Source organism: Acanthopagrus latus, chromosome 17 (genome assembly GCF_904848185.1).
Source record: "Acanthopagrus latus isolate v.2019 chromosome 17, fAcaLat1.1, whole genome shotgun sequence".
Classification (NCBI taxonomy): Eukaryota; Metazoa; Chordata; class Actinopteri; order Spariformes; family Sparidae; genus Acanthopagrus; species Acanthopagrus latus.
In genome coordinates this window covers 25,218,386-25,242,270 of record NC_051055.1, presented here as the reverse complement: position 1 = coordinate 25,242,270, position 23,885 = coordinate 25,218,386, and the positions used below count along the sequence as shown (strand labels likewise).

Below are 23,885 nucleotides of genomic sequence, written 5' to 3'. Positions count from 1 at the left end.
GACCGAGCTGCAGTTACCACCTGACCTCTGCACTTCCTGGGAAATTGGTGGATACTAATTCTAAATGGGCAAATGGGATCTCTCCTGCTATAAGTGAACGCCGTAATGGCCTCTTTGCTCGGCGGACAGGAAAAAAACTGTAAGATGCGTCATGAAAAATGCAAGCCTCTGCTCTCTCTGTCGTGACAAATGCATCGCAGCCGTTTCCCAGAAGAGGACACAAACGGCCTCGTTGTGATGGATGTGTTTGGGGCTTTGTGCTGATTTTGCCGATTGCTCTCACTGGACACATGATAACTAATTACATCAGGGAGAGAGCTGTGATGGAAATGAATTTAACAGTGAAGCTTCATCTTGTTTTTATCTTCGACCAAGACGACTCCATTTTAAATTCACACCAAGACCAAAGTGGGTAATTTTCAAACCCGTTTATTTTTTTTGAACAAATGTTTTTATTGATATTTCAAGCTTTACATACTTAAACACACTTACAAAATTATTCTTGTTAAAAGCTTTACATTTTTTTTGTTCCATATCTGTAAAAAAGTAGAAAAAAAACCAAAAATAGGAACAACATGAACTGAGAACCTATCGGCAAGGGTATTCCATATGTTTATGACAGTGTCAGAGGTCTGAAAAATAAAATAGGATAGTAAGAATATTGATAAATTATGTAAAAAAACAAATTGAGTAGAATTTCCATGGTGATTGATACTCATGAAATGAAATAATAAAAACAGAAATACACCCTTTTACTCTTGAGGGTCCAGTCCTGTAGGTGTCTATGCTAAATCATCTAGGTGTCCTGTAATGTTAGTCCAAAGTAAGTAATTAATGGGTTCCACCTCCTCTTGAATAAGGCCATGTCAAGGTTGAGCTTTGCTGTTATTTTTTCCATTGTGTATACCCTAAGAAGTCTGTCTTTCCATTGATCAACAGTCGGGGGTAATGGCTTACACCAGGACATAGTTATCATCTTTCTTGCCACCATTATGATGATTTTGAGTAGATAAATTTTTTCTTTACATAAAAAGTCACAGGGAAGCACTCCAAGAACAAAGACCAGCGGGTCATTCCTTATACTTGTTTGTAAAATGTTAGAAATTTCCGCCTGGATCCCCTCCCAGTACATTTTCAGTTTAGGACAATCCCAAAAAATGTGTGTGTGATCTCCAATTTGTCCGCATTGTCTCCAGCAAAGGTTTGTCTTTGTTTTGTCAAATTTGGAGATAATAAATGGAGTTTTGAAAAAGCGGAGATTCACTTTCCATATGAATTCTTTCCATGTGGGGCTGCTGGTCAGTTTATGTCCATTCTCACATACTTGTTCCCAAATTTGGTCCTCAATCACCACATTCATTTCTAGTTCCCACTTTTCCCTTATTCCAAGAGAGCCCCCCGCCACAATTGTCTGTAGTAATTTGTATAGCTGTGAAACTATTTTTTTACCATCCCCTTTCTTTATCATCTTGATGAAGAAAACTTCTAAATCAGAAGGCTGTGATGTAAGAGATTGCCATTCTTTATGTGAGGTCAGGTAGCTTCTCAATTGCAAAAACCTGTAGAAATCTGTGGATATCAAACCAAATTTTTCCTGTAATTGGTTAAATGACTTCAGGGTATCACCATCAAATAAGTCCTCAATAAAAATAAGCCCCTTATTTTCCCATTCTTTAAATCTTGAGTCAAACTGTCTAGGTTTGAAATCTATTATCTCGGAAATTTTCATTGCCCTAGATATAGACTGTGGTGCGTTTATTATTTTTTTTACAGAATTTAAAACCTTATGTGTGCACTTCATCCAGATATTTGAAATTTTATACTTTGTCCATATCTCATTTGAGCAGAATGGTAATGCTTGTAGTGAGACTCCAGGGCACGAATTTTGCTCTAGAGATAGCCATGTTGTTTCTTTGTTTTGTTTTGACCATTCTACTGCTCCGTGTAGTTGTGCAGCCCAGTAATATAATTTCAAATTTGGTACATTTAGACCACCACGTGCTTTACTGCTGGACAAGTGCGTAAATTTAATTCTGGGTTTCTTTTTCTGCCAAATAAAAGAAGAAATCATTTTTTGTAACTTTTTGAATTTAGCTGCTGAAATCCAAATAGGAAGAGACAGAAACAAGTATAACAGTCTGGGCAGAATGTTTGTTCTAACTGTCTCAATCCTACCAAAGAAGGATAGTGGCAATAATTCCCATCTTTCCAGGTCTTTTTGTATCTGTTCTATTAATTTCGCATAATTCAAATTGTACAGTTGAAATGCATCCAGGGAAATAATTATTCCCAAGTATCGAAATCCCTGAGGTGACCAGTTAAATTTGACCTTATCAGATAATTCTGAGGGCCAGCACCCATTTAACATCAAGGCTTCAGATTTCGATTCGTTGACTTTATAGCCTGAGGCCACGCCAAAGTCTTTCAAAACTTTTAAAAGTTCAGGTATAGAAGTGCTAGGATCTCTAATGTACAAGATGACATCATCCGCGTATAGTGATAATTTGTGCTCCTTTGTTTTGTCTGATATACCAAGAATTAGTGGGTTACTTCTAATTAGTTCTGCTAAGGGTTCAATACTTATAGCGAACAAAATTGGGGACAGGCAGCAACCTTGACGTGTTCCTCTTTTTAATGGAAAACTATCTGAGATATGACCGTTGACACGGACTCTGGAAGTGGGGTTTTTATATAGGACTTCGAACCACTCAATAAATGTTTCATCAAACCCCATTTTACTTAGGACATGCTCCAGAAATAGCCAGTCCACCCGATCAAATGCCTTCTCGGCATCAAGCCCGAGAAGCATAGATGGGTGAGACTGTGATTGGGCAGTTGATATTACGTTAAGCGTGCGCCTAATGTTGTTTATTCCCAGTCTTCCAGGTATAAAGCCGGTCTGATCAGGATTAATCAACTTGTTGATGATCTTCTGGAGTCTTTTTGCTATTATAGCACTCAATATCTTAACGTCATTGCATAACAAACTTATTGGCCTATATGAGGCACACTGTGTGGGATCTTTCCCTTCTTTGTGTATGACCGAGATAACCGCCTCTCCCCATGTTCTAGGTGGGTCTCTCGCATTCAGCGCATAATTATATACTCTATGTAGAAGGGGAGTCACCTCGGCTTGAAGACATTTATAAAACTCCCCAGGAAACCCGTCCGGGCCTGGCGATTTGTTATTTTTGAGCTTTTTAATAGTGTTTTTTTATTTCTTCTTCAGTGATAGTTTCCATCATAGCTTTAGATTCATTTTGGTCCAGTTTAGTAAGGTTAATTTGTTGGAGAAGTTGTGTAATTTTTTCTGTTTTATTGGGGGAGGTTGTTGAATCATAAAGTTGTTCATAATAATTAGAAAAGGCGTTGGCTATTTCTTTGGGATGGGACACCAATTTTTTTGAGTTTGGGCAAGTAACTTTTTGTATCGTTCGGCTTGCTTGTGCTTTTCTTAATTGGAAAGCGAGCAGTCTACTTGCTTTATTCCCTTGTTCGTAATACTTTTGATTAGTGAAGCGTAAGGCCCCCTCTGCTTTGTATGTTAATAAATCATTTAATTGCTGTCTACATTTACTTAGTTCTATGAAAATAGTGTCCTTATTTGTTTTTTTGTGTTCCGTCTCTAATTTCTTAATTTGTTCTTCTAATAACCTTTGATCTTTTTCGCGTTCCTTTTTCAATTTAGAGGATAATGATATAATTTTGCCCCTTAACACTGCTTTCGCTGTGTCCCACAAGGTGGAAGGGGAGACTTCATTATTATCATTTATGTCAAGAAAATTTTTAAATTCGTTTTTTAAATCTTGAACCACCTCCAGGTTATTTAGAAGTGACACATTTAATCTCCATAATTTCCGAGTCTTATTTTGGTCCATACATAATGACATAACCACTGGGCCATGATCTGAAAGGGTTTGGGGTTCAATGTTGCATTCATCCACTCTATGGGCTTCTTGTTTTGAAATACAGAAATAATCAATTCTTGAGTGACTCTTGTGAACTCTCGAGAAGTGAGTGTAATCTCTAGTCTTGGGGTTTTTTACCCGCCAAATGTCAACCAGTCCGAGCTCATCCAGCATATTACACATTGCTTTGGATTTGGATATTTGATATTTTTGTTCAAATGGAAATTTATCTATGTTTTTATTTATCACGCAATTGAAATCACCCCCTAATATTATTATTCCTTTTGAGTTCCCTGCTAAAAGTTGAGCCACCTCCTTAAAGAACCCTGGATCGTCCTCATTTGGTGCATAGATATTCATAATTGTCAATACAAGTTCTCCAATGGAACCAATGACTATTACCCAACGACCTTTTTTGTCCTGTAGAACCTTCTCTGGGACCAAACATAAGGATTTATGGCAGAGAATCGTTACTCCCCTTTTTTTTATGATTTTCATATGATGCACTAAATGCCTGCCCCACCCATTCCCTTTTTAACTTAGCATGTTCTTCCTCATTTAAATGGGTTTCTTGCAATAACCCTATTGAACAATCCAATCTTTTTAATTGTGCCAATATTTTTTTTCTCTTTATAGGGTGATTTAGACCGTTTACATTGTAACTAACACATTTCAGAGTGGTCATTTTTTACTATGTGGAAAGAAGAAAGAAAAAGATAACATAATTCACCATTTCTCTCTCTCTTAACTGTCTTGATACATTTACAACCGAAAATAGTGCATAGGGTCACCTTGCCGTAAAACAGAGAACGTATGAAATTCCAAAACCAACTGGTAACTTGATAGAACTTCCAATGAGACCGTGGGTTACCCTCATTAAAGAGACATATGGATAACAGTCCATGTATAACCCACCCCTGATGTAAACCTAGTCCGGGCAGAGAGATGAGACTCCCTGGGAGGGGTACACCAAATGTGTGAGCAGCAGTCCGCGCAATATCCAAACTTTGCTGCATTAAGTGCCCAAATCAGTCTGCAATAAACGTATCCTCTTGCCCGAGCTCTTAACTTTAATTTTCTCAAGCCCGTAAACATTTAGAGTTTAATATACTTTTACTACACTCGTGTTGCCATTACCATTTTATCTTTTATGAAAAAAAAAAAAAAAAAGTTAAATATCTACTTTCTCATTGTCAAACCTTTCAGTGTCGATCTGTGTAGTAGCTCTCTCTAAGACAGTGATCATCAACTGGCGGCCCGCGGGCCGAATCCGGCCCGCCGAACCGTTCAATCCGGCCCGCGACTGGATTCGAAAATTGTGAGGAGAAAAAAAAAAGAGGAGAATATATCATGTGGTCCACACTATTAAAGCAACTGAAAATAGCAACAACGACTGAGACTCTTAACTATCAGTAATCCCCACCAATTATGACTCTATTTAGGCTTTATTCCGAAATGAGGACAAACTCGCTCCACTTTTTTTTTTTTTTTACATTTATTGTTTCACACAGTTCTTGTTATTTTCCACACATAACTTTTCCTTATGCCCCCTACTTAACGTTTGGTTTTTATTTCAAAGTCTCAACAAACTTCAAACCAGACTTCTCCGTACAAAAAAAGGAGAGAACACCAACTGGCTGGCATAACTTAAAATAGCATGGTAAATAAATACTAACCTGGTATCCGAACAAAAACAGGTTACAAATAATGTTTGCACATCAAATAAAACGTTAAGTGGGCTATAGCGATTTCAAATCACAAGACTGAAATAGGTTACTCACACTGCTCAATGGCTAAAATTACATTTCCCCTCTGACACCAACTTTTTTACATCAGGCTTGGCCGCTGTCAGACTTATGCGCAAAGAGTCCTCCAAGGACTGGTGTGACAGCCGGTTCCTCTCATGTGTTTTTATGTTGTTCATTTTGGAGAACGCAGCCTCACAGGTGTACGTCGAACCGAACATGGTGAGCACATACATAGCCAGCGTCTTCAATGTACCATACTCCTCGGGACAGGACAACCAAAATGCGCCCAGGTTTTCAGCACCACGGAGAGCAGCCTTCAGGTCCCCGGCGGCCTGGATTTCAGCCAGCTCGCTCTGAATGGCCGCTTCGTCCAAAGACATCATTTTCACTGCGTTTGTGGAGAATTCTCCACTTGGGTTGATGCTGAAAGGATCACGCACAAATCCAATGACATCCCTGGGAATTAAAAAGTCATCGAACCTGGAGGAGAAGTTGTCTTTTAATTGTGTGATGAATTTCTTCATCCTGTCTGTTACGTGGCTTTGTCCCACCTTCTTCAGTGTGCTGAAATGCAACAGCCTCCCCGACAACAAATCTGCGTTAAAAAGGTCAAGTTTGTTCCCAAACGCATCGAGTTTTTCCACCAGATCCACCACTGATTTCTCTTTTCCTTGCAGCTGGAGATTAAGTGCATTCAAATGCGAGAAAATGTCTGTCAAAAATGCAACGTTGGACATATATTCGCTGTCCTGCATGGTGCGGAGATGGTCAGCTGCCGCTTTTGCTTTGCTTTGTTTCAAAAACTCCACTACCTGGGCACTGAGTTCAACGAAGCGCTCCAGTGCTTTGCCCTTACTGAGCCAGCGCACGTCATTGTGGAGTAACAGGTCATCATGAGAAGCCTCGGATTCGAGCACAAATTTGCGGAACAGGCGATGCTGTGTGCTTGAGGTTCCTCTGATGTGGTTGATAATTTTCATTGTTTTCTCCATCACCTCTTTGAGCTCCCCACTTAGCTTTGCGCACAGCACACTTTGATGGATAATGCAGTGAAGCGCGTTAGTTTTAGGAGCGACAGTCTTTATTCTGCTCACCAGACCCTTGTTTTTGCCAATCATAGCAGGTGCTCCATCTGTCACTATCAGGTTGATTTTATCAAAGGACAATCCATGACTTTTAAAAAAATCCTCCAGTTTTCCGAAGATGATGTCAGCAGTGGTGTTGTCCTCCAGCGGAAGCAATGCCAGCAGCTCCTCTCGGAAATCTTTGCCATCAAAGAATCTGACAAAAACGCACAACTGTGAGATATCCGTATTGTCCGTGGATTCATCAATGGCCAACGAAATGTATTTGGCTTCCTTGATCCCTTCAATGACAACTTGCTGGACATGCTCTGCCAAGACGTGTACACGACGCGCGGCAGTTGAAGCAGAGAGAGGTATTTGTTTGACAGCTGCAATAATTCTGTCCATGGATTTGTCGGGGGCAAGTTCCTCCAGAACTGTGACCATGCACTCCTTGAAAACCTCACTTTCTGTGAAAGGTCGATTATGTTTGCAAAGCACCCAGGCAGCCTGCATTGATGCACACGTTGCTCTCTCTTGATCAGTTAAAGCTCGAGTAATAATGCCACTTGCACAGGAGTACGCAGATTTCAATGTGGCAATTTTTCTCTTTCGGGCCTCTGACTGCTCAGGATATGAATCCTTGAAATTTGTGTGTTTAGTGTTGTGGTGACGGCGCAGATTATATTCTTTTGCAACAGCAACAGTTTCGTTGCAAATGAGGCACACAGGTAACGGATTTCTGAAGGTTGGCATGATAAATGCGTACTTTTCAGTCCATTCGTCATTAAAGGATCTGTTTTCCGCGTCAACTTTTCGTTTCATGGCCTTTGAGAGTGCCATTTTAGCCTACCTGTGTTAAGAGGCCTTTTCCTTCCACTAACTGAAACTGTATTAGCGCTGAAGCCAGGGACGACAGCCCTATATCGATACTTTGTTTCATCTGTTTGTTTTTCAAGTGCTCTATAAATAAAGTTTACTTGAATTGAGACAAAGTATCTCTATCACTCCTGGTGGTTGACTGTGGTACAAGTGATAGGAGCCTGACTCATAAAGGCTAAAAATGCCTTCAGTTTTGTAATGAAATGAAAAAATATAAACAAATAAACATTAAGTGATAATTTTATGCCAAAATTATATTTTTATTTCAATTTTTTGGGGGTCCGGCCCCCAAGGTGAGTGTCCAGTAAAATTCTGGCCCTCCGACAAATGTAGTTGGTGACCCCTGCTCTAAGATGTCCCACTCATTTCACGTCTATATCCGTTCCTAGCATTTGTGGAGACCATGTCGTCAGTCGTTTCCATGGTGATCTGCACTGTTCATGATGGTCTTGATTTCCTTGGGTGTCAGGGTCAGACCCATTTTCCCCTGTCTGCCCTGGGTCAGCCATCCGTCCTGTAGTAGCTCCCTCTCCAGGAGGTCCCGTTCATCCACGTCCACGTCCACTCCCAACCCCTGCAGAGTTGGTTGAGCTTCACAAAGAGAGGGGAAGGTTTTGACCCCGGTATCCAAAAATACTCTTAGCTGCGCCGGGTATGGTGCTTGGGCTCTGATGTTGCGTTCCCTGAGCTTTTTAATAACTTCGCGCACTTGCTTTCTCTTTCTCTGAACATCCTGGGAGTAGTCTTGGTCAAAATAAACTTTTTTCCCCTGAAACTCCACATCTCGCTGGGCCCAGGCTTGCTGGAGCACCGTCTGTTTAACTTTAAAGTCCAAAAACCGCACTATTATTGATCTCGGCGGCGCTGTCGGCTTGGGCTTTGGCGTTATGGCCCTGTGAGCCCTCTCCAAGCATATGTTCATATCTTCCTGCAGTTTCAGATTTGACTTAAAGAGATTGGTTATGAACGGAATCATCTCTTTACCCTCTGCGCCCTCAGGTATTCCATACACTCTAATGTTGTTCCTGCGGAGCCTGTTTTCCATGTCATCCAGTCTAGCGGTTATCTTAGCATCCTTACTTAGTAGGTAGGCTAGCGCTCTTTCTTGCCGTAGGCCCCGGTCTTCAGTGTCACTCACTCTGGTTTCGGTAGTGGTCAGCCTCTCTTCCAGTGTGTCTATCTGTTGTTTAATTTCGACCATTGACGTCTCCATCCGTGTCTGAGAGTCTTTAATTTGTCGTAGTGCCTCCCCGGACTCTTGTCTGAATCTCCGGAGCTCTTTTAGCATTAGCTGTTCAGCCCCAGATTCATCGTTGGTTAAATTAGCATTGAGCGTTAGCTGCTTTTGTTTCGTCTTCGGGTCATCATTTTTCCCCATTTTAGTCTGTTTTTGGCTTGAGCTTGGAGTTTTCGCGGACATTTTAAAGTTTCACGTGGGATATGGTATGTTTTCAGGCTAATTTAAACTGAAATCGGGCAGAGCGAACTGCCTATGCGTCCGACTCGGGCATGGCCGAAACCGGAAGTCCCCTCAAACCCGTTTAAAATATGATTTGTTAGATTTCTGTATCAAAATGTCCAAAAACAATGAGACCTTTCTTTTATTTATATATTTTGTTGAGTTGTGCACTAACAATATAAAAGAGTTCCCTCAGCAGCGGTGGTTATTTTATTGGTGTGTTCACCACCAGCGAGGCAAATTTCCACCTCGTCTCACTTGCACTAGTTTGACCACAGGCTCTGTGTGTTTACTGTCCCGGACAGCCAGATTACTTTACTGTACATTAGCTGAAGACTATTCCAAGCAACGGACAACTGCCTATGGTGTGTGTGTGTGTGTGTGTGTGTGTGTGTGTGTGTGTGTGTGTGTGTGTACCTGTGTGTTTGATGTAGACTAAATTCTCCCTAAACTCAGCACTCACCAGAGACTCCAGTTCTCTCTGTAATGTTACGCTCTTAAGGTATATTTCCCCTCCAGCTCCAGTCAGCAGTCAACACAACAGAGGGATCACTGATCACTGAGGCAGTCAGTTTTAATCCCCATATTTACATTCCAGAAGGACTTCATCCTATTAAATGCTTCTATATAGGTAATATTTCATACAACGTTAGTGGATATCAACGTTTTTATTCAACTGGCTCCTACAAATGTTCCGTTTTGAATGATCTTGTCTATGTATTGTTGTTCTAGCTGCTGGGCAATATAAATACAATTTATTTTATTTTGTTTTGCAGCTTCATAAAACAGAGTAAACGTTTATCGGACAAATAATTAATACATCGGCATTTTAATGATTTTTCGAGGAAGTTACAAACTCTAAAAACCATCGAAAGTACCTACAAAACTTTTTTTCCCCCCACATTTAGCCCGATATTGGTGAGTATGTGAGATATGGAGCAAGACGTGTGAAAAAAAAAAACATTTAAACAACAAACTTTGGGTTGGTCCGACCACCAACACAACATCCATGTTACATATTTTAACTGTTCACTATTTCTTAAACTCATGCCTGAGTTTCCAAAGCTTGCCTTGTCTTACATCTGGTCACTACTCACGTCAGAGAACTCGGCATCATTTGTCGCCCTGTAAAACCAGTCGACCGTGGTCACAGCGGGCACCTCGGCCCTCATCTTACAGGAGATGCAGCCCAGTTTGAAGCCTTTGCTGGCGACGGCTTCTGTGTCCGACTCCACCTCCACGCAGGCTCCACGGCACAGAGGCGCTACAGAGTGGAAAGGGACGAGGAACACACAGTTAGACACTTCCTGCATCACTTTAGCGCTCCTTAGCGTCTAAATGTTTCAGGTCACAGGGTTCGGGGTTAAGAGCCGTGGGCGGCCCTTCACCATCTTTACATGTACCCGTGACTCAAGGGGAAGGTTGATACACGGGCAGGTATTTTTCCAGTATCGCTGTATTTGCAGGCAAAACGTTCTAATCAGTACTTTACAAAAACAATGTTAGTTACTGCAGCTTTTATATTTTTACGTGCTTGCTTCCAATAATCATTGCATGCGTGTGCTTTTTTTTCTTTTGTAACGGGCAATTGCTTTTTCATCTTGCATTTTTTTTATTTCCACTCATCATTTCAGCCGAGTCGATTGTAAATTTGATTAATTTGGTTTTTCAATTTGGTAGTGGCGTACACTTCAGGTGTTTTGAAACTGAGGGGAAATAAAGAGGTTGCAGTGAGCGATACTAGTTTCTTGCATTCTGTCAATTGGTCACTGAGCTAAATTCATATATAGAAGCGTGAATCTATATATGCCATCATCATCATGACACATACTTCTCATCGGCCGGGAGTTACACACCTGTAACTCCACATGTTTCTCTCTCACACTGCACCTTGCAGTTTCCACTGAGGCCTCAGCTTGACTGTCAACCAATGATCTTGTGCTATTCTCAACTTTGACCTCTGGGGATGCTTTTGTTTTGAATCGCAAGAAAGGGGGGAAGGGGGGAGATGAAGGGAGAGGACAGGAAACACAACGCTGATCAGACGAACTGAGGATGAACTGAAATCATTAAAAGTTTGGTCGAGGCTGCACGTCGTCCGTGGCCTCGTGTGCACAGATATACAAAAACAAAGTCTATTCTTCGCTCCCTGGGATGCAAATACTGCAGCACCAAAGAATTACACAGATGTTAATGCCAACACACTGCAGAGAAACATGGAGGGGAGGAATGAGGGAGGAGGAAATAAAGAGAAAGTTAGCACAGGCTTCAGTATCAACAGCCATTTCTGTAAAAGCATGGGGAGAAGGGGAAGCAGGAGGGAGGAGGCGGCTGATGCACTGCAGAGAGAGAAGAGGGGGAGAAAAAAGGGAGGGAGGACAAGAGAAAGTTAAGAGTACAACGTCAGGCTTCACAGGCACGAAAATAGAAACTCAAATGTAAGCCGACCCGTTGCTATCGTATTGAAACCAAACACAGAACCCAAACCCAGCTGGACCCGAGAACCCGAGCCGGCACTTCTCTGGAGCTGAGTTTTAACACTTGATTTACGCTGATCTCAAGTCTCAAATAAGCCGAGTGCTTGTTACGTAAGTCAAACAGGAGCAAGCAATCAGCTGCATTTTGTTTTAGATGGATAAAAAAAAAAAAATACAGCTTGGATTATTAATGAAGGATCTCATTTCGTCAGGGACCGGCTGAAACCGTAGTTTGGATACAGCTTGGGCTTTATTTTCATCAATCATAACACAGCTAGTGCCAGAAACACGAGCAGCCAGATGATCACACAGGTTGTAAACAAACACCATGGTTAGCCAAAAGTATCTGGAAGACAGAAAAGAAAGTAAATTGTAAAAAGATTATTAGGAAACGACCAGAATTAGAAGGTGGCTCCAAAACAGTAGGGGACTACACGGCTAACTACTCCTCGCGATGCTGCTGCTGGCGAGTAGCTCAGTTAGCTGAGGAGTGTGAGGACTTCTGAATTTTGTGGAAAGACAAACCAAGACCAATTAGCAAACTCGCCGCTTGTATATGTCTTTGACCTGAAACTATGGGGAAAAGTGAGGGGAAAAAAAGAGAAGAAAAGTAAAAGATTAGTGTTACGAGACAGGACGTCTTGTCTATGTATTGCTGAGCCAGGGCTACACTGTTAGAACTCTAACTTTAGTAGATGTCGCTGACATAATGTTTGTTCACAATCTGCTGATAATGTTAGTTCATTTTTTTTCCCCTGGAGGTTGCCGCTTGCTTGCATCCTGTCTACATGTCTGTGTTTTTGTGTCGTAGATGTTATCTTCCCACATTTCTACATTTACAGTGCACAAAATGTCATAATCACAAGATCAAAACTATGAAATTACAACCAAAGCTGTAACAAATTGTTACAAGGAGCGTTTACACAGACATGAGATCCATCACAGCAACTCAAGAGAAGAAAACCTGATCGTCTGAACCTTCAAAACAGGGTTCGGTTAAGGCCAGGGTCTTGGGTTTTCGGGTTTTCTGGGATCTGCAGAGAACCTCTAGATTATAACAAACAGACCTGAGGCGAACAGCATCTGCAGATACTCAGAGAACAGGTGCACCTATCCACAGAGAGCAATGCAGTGAGCGGAAAATACAAAACGGAGAAGATTTGAATGTTTTTGGGTTTTTTTTCAGTTTTATCTCTGCTATAATTAGCTCTCTTGTCTGTTGCAAACGTGACTTGATTGTTTGTGTTAATTACAGGCTGCCATAAGCAGCACCAGCTGTCGGCGCTGCAGCTAATCCCTGGTTGCCAATAGAGGTCGATGAAAGTCACTCATCATCTAATGCCCCTGGAAAAACCTCACGGGAAATCAACTGATGGACATTTTTTGCTGGGAGACACCGGCGAACGTTTGGGTGAAACATCGATATGCAGCGATGTTTTGACTCAAGTCTGTCAGATCAGAAGAAGACAGAGAAGGACAGAAAGAGACACCCGACAGACACGAGAGCAAGACATCCCATGCAGAGAAACACAGGAGGGTTGGAGGTGGGTTAGGGTTAGCATATTGACGGCTCAGAGAAAATGAGGTGAGACCTGGAACACAGACAGAGGAGACACATTACAACAACAACAACAACAACAACAACAAAGCACACGTTGGACGGACAACAGGAAATAAATGAGGCGGATGTGTGAAGACAGGGGGGAGCTCTTCAGTTGCAGGACAGAAGGGACCAAAAAGAGAAAAGGGAGACAGATGAAAATCAAGCAGCAGCAGCAGCAAACACACAGAGAGACAGTGCGAGGCAGTAATCCCGAGGGAGGCCGGTGGTGACGCAGACGGAGGCGAGATTGTGCAAGGTGAGCAGGGGATGCTGCTGACTGTCCGAGGCTGAGACAGCAGGTTGAGACGACGCGGCGAGAGAAGCGGGAGGGAGACAAACACAAGCAGACACAAAGGGAAGTGCAACATCCAAAGTGCGGACTCGACACAAGTCCACCAATCTGCCTCCGCGACGCCTCTCGCTGACAGCAGCAGGACACAAACGCGCCGAGCATCAAAAACGCAAACCCATTGCGTAATCTGCGGACTGAGGTTCAGGATTATGCAACGGATATTCCAGAAACTGCAGATTAGGAGGTTTTATTTTTTCTGTCTGGTTAATCCCTCATATCAGTTTCTGTATACCCCTGAGGCACACAATGCAGGAAAAAAAAAGACACTGACTTATAGCTTTAGCTGCAAAAAAAGACCATCCACCCACTGAGCACAGCTAGCCTAGCTGGGAGCTAAAGGAGCCAAAAAGAGAGAAGAGATGTGGGCAAGAAAAACTGGATAAGCAGCCGCAAAAAACAGAGGCGAGGGAGGACAACATCTGTTTCCATGGATGGGTTACCACCGACGTAAACACACACACATACTGTCGGCATACACAGCCTGGGGAAATGCCAAGCATCCGTGACATTTCCCTCGACACCAAACAAGCGAGAGACTTTCCACTGGAACAAGTAGATGATGGAGGCACGCTGCTCTGTGAGCGTCTCTTTGATTTCACTCCAGAGAGCTGTCATACTGTCACGGCAGGTAAAGCCTCGCCACAGCCGGTGCGTCAGTATAGAACAAGCCTGAGGACGCCTGACCTGCTTTCCTGTCCTTATATCTGCTCTTAATGGATAAGTGCACCCCCCCCCAAAAAAGGAAGATTCTGTCATCGTCTGCTCACATTAATAAGGATGTAAATTCTGGTGAAGTTTAGACGGAGACGTGTTTTAAAAATGAAGAAAACGAAGAACACAAACAGAAAACTGTCTCCATACAGATTCCCTGACAGGCTGAACTGATTTGAGGTATTAAAGGTTTTCTATGCAGGCCAAAAGCACTGACGCCAAACTTTGTAAATACATCATCACGTGACATACTTTCAGGCCTAAAAGACTTTTTCCCATAAGCTTACATTTAAAAAAACAGTGGATTATTTTATTCTGAGCATCACGACCACGACATTTTGATCCACTCAGTCTGTGAGCTGGTTAGTATGTGTCACCAACACGACTGCTGGCTGTGTAGATTCTCCAATCATGTGTATTCACAGTCTTATATTTGATAAGTTTTATGGCAAACTGCTTCGGACCTGTTTGGTTCGACATCGAACGGACTCAAAACATTACGCGGCTTCAGTACACTTGATTTATCAACTTCATCAGTGAGTCATTCTCAAAATCTCCACACACAGAAAATGATCGACACGTCCTCGACTTGTCCTTGTCTGTCCTTGAATGCCTCTGACACACACACACACACACACACACACACACACACACACACACACACACACACACACACACACACACACGTAGTTTCCAGAAGCACTCCCTCCTTGAGGTGTGCGAGTGGCGTGAATCAGGACATCGCTGGCGCTGATAAAGCATCATAGGAGCGAGCTTCATGTCTCTCTTCTCATTGGTCCGTCTGTCTCCAGGACATCAACTCCTTCTGCCCTGCTCTCCTCTTTCTGTCTTTAGAGAACGTGAGAGCTGATTTGTCCAGTGTGTCGTCTGATTCTCAGCACCGTTATTCTGAATATTCACCACTGGCAGCTCCACAGCTGATTGCTGATGTTCACACTCCAGTTTTGACTGTAAATCATTTAAGAGGAGGACTTTTTTTTTTTTTTTTTTGCATTTGTCTGGAAACTTGCTCCTAAAATGCTTTCACAGCTGTAACAATGAATTGATTAACTGAACAACTGATTAGTCGTCAACTTTTACAAATGGTCTGATTCCGGCTCCCTAAATGTGAATATTTTCTGTTTTTCTTTCCTCCGCTGTGACAGTAAACTGATGATCTTTGGGTCGTGGACAGAACAACATCAACGCTGATCAACATCATCTGTCATTTTAAACACAAAGTAACTTATCGATTATCAAGAAACTATTGGGAAGATTAATCGACAATGAAAACAATCATTAGTTGAAGCCCTTGTCCGCATATTCAGGTGGACAAAATTTGGTATTGGGGAAGAAAACTAATTTTACAGCACAGTAAGAAATCTTTTAAAACAACTGTACCAGGTTGGAATTATTGCTTAAAATTGGTGCTTTAGTTTAAAACAGTTTGTGTGTTAAATGGGTTGATATCTGATCTGGTCATGACATGTCAGTTTTGTTTTTTTTCCTGACTGGTATAAGAGATGTTGCTCTGATGATAAATCTGAAAAAATGTGTCCGTTCTTACTGACTTTGAAGGTGCTGAAAACTTCAAAACTTCTTATGCTTCTGATCATACCCACAGATTGAAGAGCTGAGCAGAGCATTCAGTCAGCCGTTAACAAAAATAACTGATAAACCAAAGAGTTCCCAGCTCTACAGGTACAAACTGAACTGATTCCTTCGAGTCCTCTCTCGCTCCCACAGGGCGCCTTGGTACGACAGCCCTCTGTCACACAGCTGGATGAACGGGGGCTCAGGTGTGTGTGACACAGTTTAGGAGGCCACGCTGAATCCAGGTCACGGCGGCACAGTGTCCCACTCTGGATTTGTTAATTGGGTCTCGCAGCAGAAAAGAAATCCTCAAACAGAATCCGAATGAAACTCTCTTCAGAACGAGATTCATGCAGCTGCGCGAGGCTTCAGGCTGCCGATCAGATGGAGATCGTCAGTCGAGAGCTCCTCGTTGACGCTGCCTGCAGTTTGTATGAAGTGTTAAATATACAGCCACACATCCTGCGTACTGAATGTTGCAGCCATTGCAAGATTTGTAGAACAGGCTTGTTCCACTGCAAATTTCAGTGTACTTTTAGTGTCTCTGTTTCACTGTTTCACCTTGAGTTTTAATAGAAATATATAAGATAAACTTGGCTTCAAGTCAGCTGGAAAAACTCCAAACAACTCAGAGTAAGAAAACTTTTTCTGGAAAATTCCTGCAGCTAAAGTCAATCCACGGATCGGCCCCAACCGTGTTTTGAAAAAGTTGCTGCTGCACTCAAGTCGTTATAATCAGTTTATGCTCTACCCCTGCTACTTAAAGCGATGAGCTTCTCTGTAATGTGATTTCCAATTTGTGAGGCAGCGGTCGGAGTGCAGTGATGGAATGGACATGAATCCAAATGGCTCGTGGGCTGAGACAATGGTGCGGTTGTTCGGACATCCTGTTGACAGCGATCTCCTTCGACCAGAAGTTCTTGCTCGAGCCATTTGCAGACTAAATGGCTCCAGGAGTCTCTCTGCTGCGTGCATTAGCTGAGGTTGCCTTTCGTTGCATTAGATTTTCATGAGCCCAGGCTCCAGGATGTGATGTTAGCACTTAACGTTTCTGCAAACCACAGTTACGCCCAGGGGTTTGTGCCAAACGTGACGTATCACATTTACATTATGCTTATTAGCCACCAGGATGTGGAGGGGACGGTGGTGTTATTATAAGATAACGCTGACAAACGACTCGAGACACACTCGCAGAGATCATCAGCTGCTTTTGCGGCGATCACAAACTGGACACTATTAAGGAGAAGTTGGAGCATCTCCATCCGTGTTAGTGGTGATCAAAACAGGCATTTTAAGCCAAACCGTGATGCTTTCCTAACCCTCGCCAAGTGGTGTTTGAGTGTAAGCACAGTGTTGCGTCAAGAGACAAATAGAAAATTACGCAAAGTCACATCCTAAACGTTCGGTTTTGACTTATCTGTGGTTTTGCTGAAAACATACTCGGCTAACATTTATTCTGGTGATTGGTTTGGTTTAGTTTGTGTCAGATCTGAAGGCAACATGACTCGCCAGAGTAAATGCCAAACCACGGATACGTTTCTTTATGTTGCTTAAGTTCAGTGTATTTCTCTCTCGTCACAACACTGTCCTTTTGCTCTGGATCGGTTTACGCACAAATCCACTTTGAAGGGTTTGGGAAACATCATGATCATCATCATCAAACATGGCCGGAGATGTAACAAGTTCTCGTAAACCCCCGTCTAAGGTCTCCCTAAAAATATCCAGTCATGTCATGCTGAGACGTGTTGAAACACTGTGGTCCCTTGTAGAAAAACATCCAGTGGTTTCTCTCTTACAAATGCTGTAACTCAGCCTTGAACCCCAGTCACGGGGCTCATGTAAATAATCTGCACATTTTAATGTAAAAACTTGTTTTATTTTGAAAGAGTGACGCTTAACAGTTTTATTTGTAGATTTTTTTGGCACTAGGATGAGCTGCAGCTGAGCTCGAAGTCTCTTTCTCTCGTTGTAGAGAGACTTCCGTTCATTTCACCTGTTTCTTCTTTTCCTGATTGTATTTTCCAGCCGTCACCAAACTCAACTTCCTTTCTTTCATTCGGAAGCTCCTTGAGTTCCACCTCACGCGTGAATGCACAGTTCGACAACAAAAAGCAGAACGAGCTGCTATTTTTATCAGCCTCAATCTGTTCCTCTCCTCTACTTTTAGGAGATTCCATCCAATTTCCTGTCTCGTCTCGTCATCCCCATCCTCGCTGCGTCCAGCTCCAGATGTGCTCACTGGACTCGGTCCTTAACTAACCCGCCGGCTCCTCAACCAAACCATCTATTTCTGTCAATCGAGGTTGTGTAACCTTCTTACTTTGCTTCTCCGCTCGCTGCCTGGTCCCCGGCTCAACCTCCTGCTGCTCTGCCTTCTTGTTTCAAGCTTATATCCTGGATCAGCTGTCACTTCACGTCAAGGAGTAAACAATTATGGTATTTCTGGATGTTACGAGGCTGCGTTGAATCAGAGACAAGGAGCATCTGTCAGTCAGTCAGCGATCTATCTTTAAATTCATAGCTTCTGTCTTGAGCTTTTAAATCCCAGTGCTTAAAATGCGATTATCTGTGACGGCAATAAGCTGCCTAGAAAAAAAAGCTTCTGACTTTTTTTTTTGTTGTGACTTGTGTTTGGATTGTACAAAAAAAACCCCCACAGGATTTTAATGAAAAAATGTGGTGTAACATCTACATCTAGTTTAAATTGCCTCCAGCTATTATTGAATACATAAAGAGAGGTGGCTGTGATTGTAAATGTCCAATAGTGGCAGCCTATAGTGAGCGATGATTTCCTTGCAGAGCTGCTCCTCCTCCACCTCCCGAGGCGTCGGGAGACTGACAGTAACTTAACGGTGATGGATTATGTGGCTCAGGCTTTTTTCATCTCAGGGTTTTTCCGTGCTATAAAAGAATAAACGGCAGTAAATCCCTGCTGTTGAAGGTGTGAAACTGATTTGTCTCAACCAGCAGGACTGGGGAAGGGCGAGGTCTCAAATTTTGAAGCAACTTTTCTCTCTTTTAAAAGACTTTGCTGATGTGAGCGTTACACGTGGGAGCAACTCATCCCTCACGCAGAGATCACAGCATTAACTCACCGAGCGTCCGTTCACCTCAGTTCATTAAAGTGTTCTTGATTCATTAAAGTTCCTGCATAAGAAACCTTGCTTAAACATATTCTAAGAGTCACATTTGGAACTTAAATCCCACCTTTTATTGAAAACCCCGACCTGCCTTGTGTCTTCCCCTCATATGACGGCAGCACAAATTAGCGGTTAGTCCAGACAGAGCCAGAAACCAAAAGAGAAAAATGTGACTCTTTGAAAGACGAGATGACAGCGATGGCAGAGGGAAGTCGTGACGGGCTATAGCCACTATTTTCTGCAAAATCATTAACCAATTATCAGACAAATTAATCAATAATGAGTAGAAACATCAGTTGCAGCCATAATCTGCACATGTCAGAGGAGCACAGTGCCCCAGTGTATGTATGTGTATGAATACACAATGACTGCTGTATCTACGTGTGTGTGTGTGTGTGTGTGTGTGTGTGTGTGCACCCTCCATTTTAACACTGCCACATGGCCTCATCCCATTACACTATAAAAAAAAAAAAAAACAGAAAAAAATCTCAACAGCTGGGCTTTTAGCAAGCAATCCAACACAATGATGGAACCATAAACACTCACACACATCTGCATCCGAACACACACGCACTTCTGTCCATAAACACGAACACACACACCCACACACACACACACGGTGCCTACAAACAGAGCAGACAGCAGCAGCGAGGTCATCACATCAGAAGACGGGAAAACACCTCCACGACAGTCACAAACAGCACAGTGAATCAGTGAGCAGAGTGTGTGTGTTTGTGTGATTGTGTGTTTGTGGGTGTGTGTGTGGGGGGGGGGTCGAGGGTCGGATGGGTGGCCCACATGCATGCCAAGGTGTTGCCATCGTGGCGGCGTCGCCACGGCAACGAGACCACTGCCCACTCACCTTGAAGCGCCAGGAGGACCAGAGGCAGCAGCAGCAGCAGCAGCTCCTGTTCTGCAGACATCCTGACAGGAGAGAGACGACCGGTGGCGACTCTCAGCGGCGTCAAAACACACCACACACTCTCTCTCTCTCTCTCTCTCTCTGTCACACACACACACACACACACACACACACACACACCTCAGAACAGGAGACACAAGACAGATCTACAGCAGCTATTCCAACTTGGGCGATGAGCACTTGGATGCCAGAGGTGTCCCGGCTGTGATTAAGAGACTGGGGAGGTGAGAAGACGAGACTCCTCTGGGTGTGGTGTCCTCTTCTTCCTCTTCTCCTCCTCCTCCTCCTCCTGTTTTTACCCCCCTTCTTCTTTCAGCTGAGGATGGAAGGAGGGCTGGAAGGAGGGGTGGGTTGGTCTTCTTGCTGATCTGGCCTTCTTAAGCACCTGAACACTCTGACAGCAGCAGCAGTGTGGAGGGCGTGTGCCCTGCAGCCTCGACTGCTCACCCTCACTCTGTGCTGCTGCAGAGTCAGTGTGCCGGCGTGTAGAGTTACCAGAGGGAGGAATCACACCGGGTTTCAGGTTTCGGCCTGTTGTCCCTCCAAAAGAGGCCTTTGTTCAACTATTTATACTCTGTGGCACGCCCTTAAGAATGAGACCTCCAGTACTGTGGACTCCACAGGCCGGTCGATAAGTGGCACTGTCAGTGATTAGCAATAAAAGCTACCGGAAGACTGAAACCTTTAGGGTTGATGCCGCTGAGGGTTTTGTGCTGAAAATGGAAGACGTAGCTTGCAAAAGAGAGAGAGAGAGAGAGAGAGAGAGAGAGGGAGAGAGAGAGGGAGTGAGCCGTGCAATGGAGCCGGAGTGGTAGTGCAGAAAAAGTCTGTTAAAATGTCAAATTGTTGCATGCGTGAATGCCTTCGATGGGAAACATGAAGCAGCACTCCCTGACTTCTTCTCCCCTCGTGTGTGAGTGCTGATGTGACCCGGACATAGAAACAACAACACCAGGAGGGTCAGTTCTTGACAGAGCCACAGCGTGAGCGGGAGTGACAGCTGGAAGTCTCCTCTCGCTGTCTTTGGCTTTGGAAGAATGATGATCAACTTCTTTTTTTTAAAAAAATTATTAGTATTATCTTATTGCCTCACGTCAGCGTTATTGCTGTCTTCCTCGCAGTTTCACCATCACATGACTGAGCGCCAGTCTGCAGGCTCACTCCAGTGAAGTCCTCCTGTGCTTGTGCCCGGCAGGTGAGCCATATGGTTTGTTTAGCTGCTGGCAGGCTTCAGGTGGCCGTGCTGCTGGGATGGGTCACCAGCACATGACACCGGTGTGAAAGGCATGCAGGGGGGAGGGCAGAGGGGTGGATAGATGGATGGGTGGATGGGTGGGTGGGGGTGGGGCAGGTTATTTACACCGCGTCCGTGCGTCTCTGGAGGCTAAAAGACGTGCGTAATTGGGTTGTGCATTCCAGCGGACCTGCAACTGATCTCGAATCTGTGGCTTTGGATTAATAAAAACGCACGAAATCCTGCCTGTCCTCGTTTAAAAATCACATCCAGCGTCTCGGCGTGTATTTTTTCTATTTTTCTTTTTACCCCTTAATTAAGACCCCCTCTTTTTCCCCCCCCCTGCAGTTTGTCTTCACTGATATCCTTGAAACGTCTCGTCCTCCTGTTGATGGGTCAGAGGTGGACGGCGGCTTCCATCCCGCGTCGGGCAGCCAGATGCTCGGAGTCCCTCTGCGACCATCCGAGAGATTTTAGTCATCAGAGCACAACACAGACAAAAAAAAAGGAGGATAAATAACGTCCTTCCTCTTCCTCTTCTTCTTCTTCTTCTACTACTTCTTCTTCTTCTTGCCCTTTATGAAGACGCACACGGTGGGAAACGTCTTTTGGAGACACGCGTTTCCCTCCTGGAGCTGCTGACCGACGCGTCAAAAATTAAGGGAAGCGGAGGCAAACACACACACATAGAGACAGGATGAGGGGGGGAGAGAAAAAAAAAATCAGTAATCTCCAGAAATTACATGGTGTGTCAGTGGAAGGATGCCGCGCTAATCAGTCTTTGGGATGGGTGACGGCTGAGGGAGGGAGGTGCGTGCAGGAGGCAGGAGGGAGGGAGGGAGGGAGGGGAGGAGGGGAGGGTGTGATGCATTGCAGCAGAGTGATGGAGGAGCAGGACGAGGAGGAGGAGGAGGGAGAAGTGTGGAGCCGTTGTCACGGCAACAGTGTTTTTTACGTGATGTTTTCATCCCTTCCAGAAACCCCCACGTGTTGGCAAACAGGTCACGGATCTCACAGAGGAAAAAAAAAAAATGGTCCATTTTATCTAAAACAATTAGATGTTTTCTGTTTTAGAATCACAAGTTTGGTGGCTGTGGATCCACAAAAATCAGACTTTAATGTGAGAAAATAACAAGTCAGAAGTCCCAGCCTTAGTTTGTAACAACGGGCCAAGACACAAGATTTATAGATTCAAAGGAGAGAGGTGAGGTGATGAGTCCTGACAGCCAGGAAACCAGTCGGCATCTCTGCACTTCTGGTTCCCTCGTCTCAAAGTCAGTGAGTGTTTTTTTTAACTGTTTGTTGGTTAAAAGCCTGAAATTAGGTCTGTGGTGACAACATGCTTTAGATATCTACATGTTTTGTTCAAATACATCATTAAATGTCCCACAAGTTCATCATAAAACGTGTGTGTGTGTGTGTGAACCAGGCCACAGAAGTTGTCACAGACATTAAACATCATCACGTCTACTCACAGATCTGTCTTCACAGGTCGGCTTCTGTCACAAACTGTTCTGACTCTAACTAACAACTTGCACAGTGATCAGTTTATAGAAAACATGTACTGTAACTGTGTAGCGAGATGCTTTTTCAGGTGATGTTTAAGCCACGCACACACAATGTAGTCTGATTACAGCCTAACGTTAGCTTTTTACTTCCAGTGATTTATTTTACACCTTGAAAATCACAAAAGTGCTGTTCATCTGTGAACATTATCTTGCCGAACATATTGTCATAAACTGGTGCTTGTGACAGAGATTATCTTCTGCAATATTCCAAAATTCAATTCAATTGTCCCATAGGCTTTTTGTCGAGGGAACCAGGCTGATGCTAACGTCCTGGTTACCCTGCAACATTCGTCATCACTCCACCGCTCTATAAATCTATTTGTCACTCTATTAGTATTAACCGGTAATGCGTGTGGTGAACTGTAAAGTTGCTCTTAAAGACAAATATATACATGAGACACACATCATCTAAAACAAAGTGCTGGAAAGAGTGCTGAACATCTTTACTCATGTACGAACATTGAAACATTACTCAGTTACAAGTAAAACTACTAGTTTTAAAATAATACTGAAGGAAAAGTACAGAGTCACCTCCTGCTCTATCTATCTATCTATCTATCTATCTATCTATCTATCTATCTATCTATCTATCTATCTATCTATCTATCTATCTATCTATCTATCTATCTATCTATCTATCTATCTATCTATCTATCTATCTCAGACCATAACAACAGTGTGATCACAACATAGAATATGAACTTGAAGAAACATGAAGTTGCAACATAACCTCAGTTTGCAGAAACATATTGTCAACGTTCATTCTGCCAGTTTGTGTCTTCCTTCTGCTTTAACTGACATCGGCCTCACATCAGACATCTGGTTCCCGTCGGGTGATTTGGATTACTCACTTTCATATTTTGTCATAACAGCATGGAAAGTTTGCTTTTGATTTCACCTCAGCCCTGTGCTGCTCTCGGCTTGTGCCATATTTCAAACCCATGTTTCTCACCACCAGCACCAGCACTGCTTTCTAACGAAGTCAATAACCCACACACACACACACACACACACACACACACACACACACATACCCTCATCACACAACCACATCTAACCTGACCAAAGGTGCACTGACTCATTCAGAAGGGAATCAGTTCACTGAGCGTGCGTGTGTGTGTGCGTGTGTGTGTGTGTGTGTGTGTGTGTGTGTGTGTGTGTGCGCTGATCTCTCATTTTGGCCATTTCATTATGCCAGTAGTTGGGATTACTGTGCTGATTGCA

The 23,885-nt window shown here is 43.3% G+C and overlaps 1 protein-coding gene across 5 annotated transcripts in view; it reads right to left on the bottom strand.

Moving 5' to 3' along the window:
* Positions 1-21,900, bottom strand: part of scn1ba (sodium channel, voltage-gated, type I, beta a) — a 29,975-nt gene extending 8,075 nt beyond the window's left edge. For 4 of the 5 annotated variants that reach the window (XR_005070526.1, XR_005070527.1, XM_037073199.1 and 1 more), the window contains exons 1-2: positions 19,800-21,900; positions 10,159-10,325 (exon numbers count right to left, since the gene is read on the bottom strand). Coding sequence is in view for 3 of the 5 variants with exons in the window: in XM_037073199.1 (XP_036929094.1) it covers positions 10,159-10,325; positions 19,800-19,860 (228 nt within the window). In the remaining 2 variants the exon portion in view is untranslated. Of the gene's footprint in view, positions 1-10,158; positions 10,326-10,917; positions 11,045-19,799 lie in introns of those variants that run through there. The other variant, XM_037073201.1, reaches the window with a different exon arrangement.
* Positions 21,901-23,885: the final 1,985 nt, after the last annotated feature.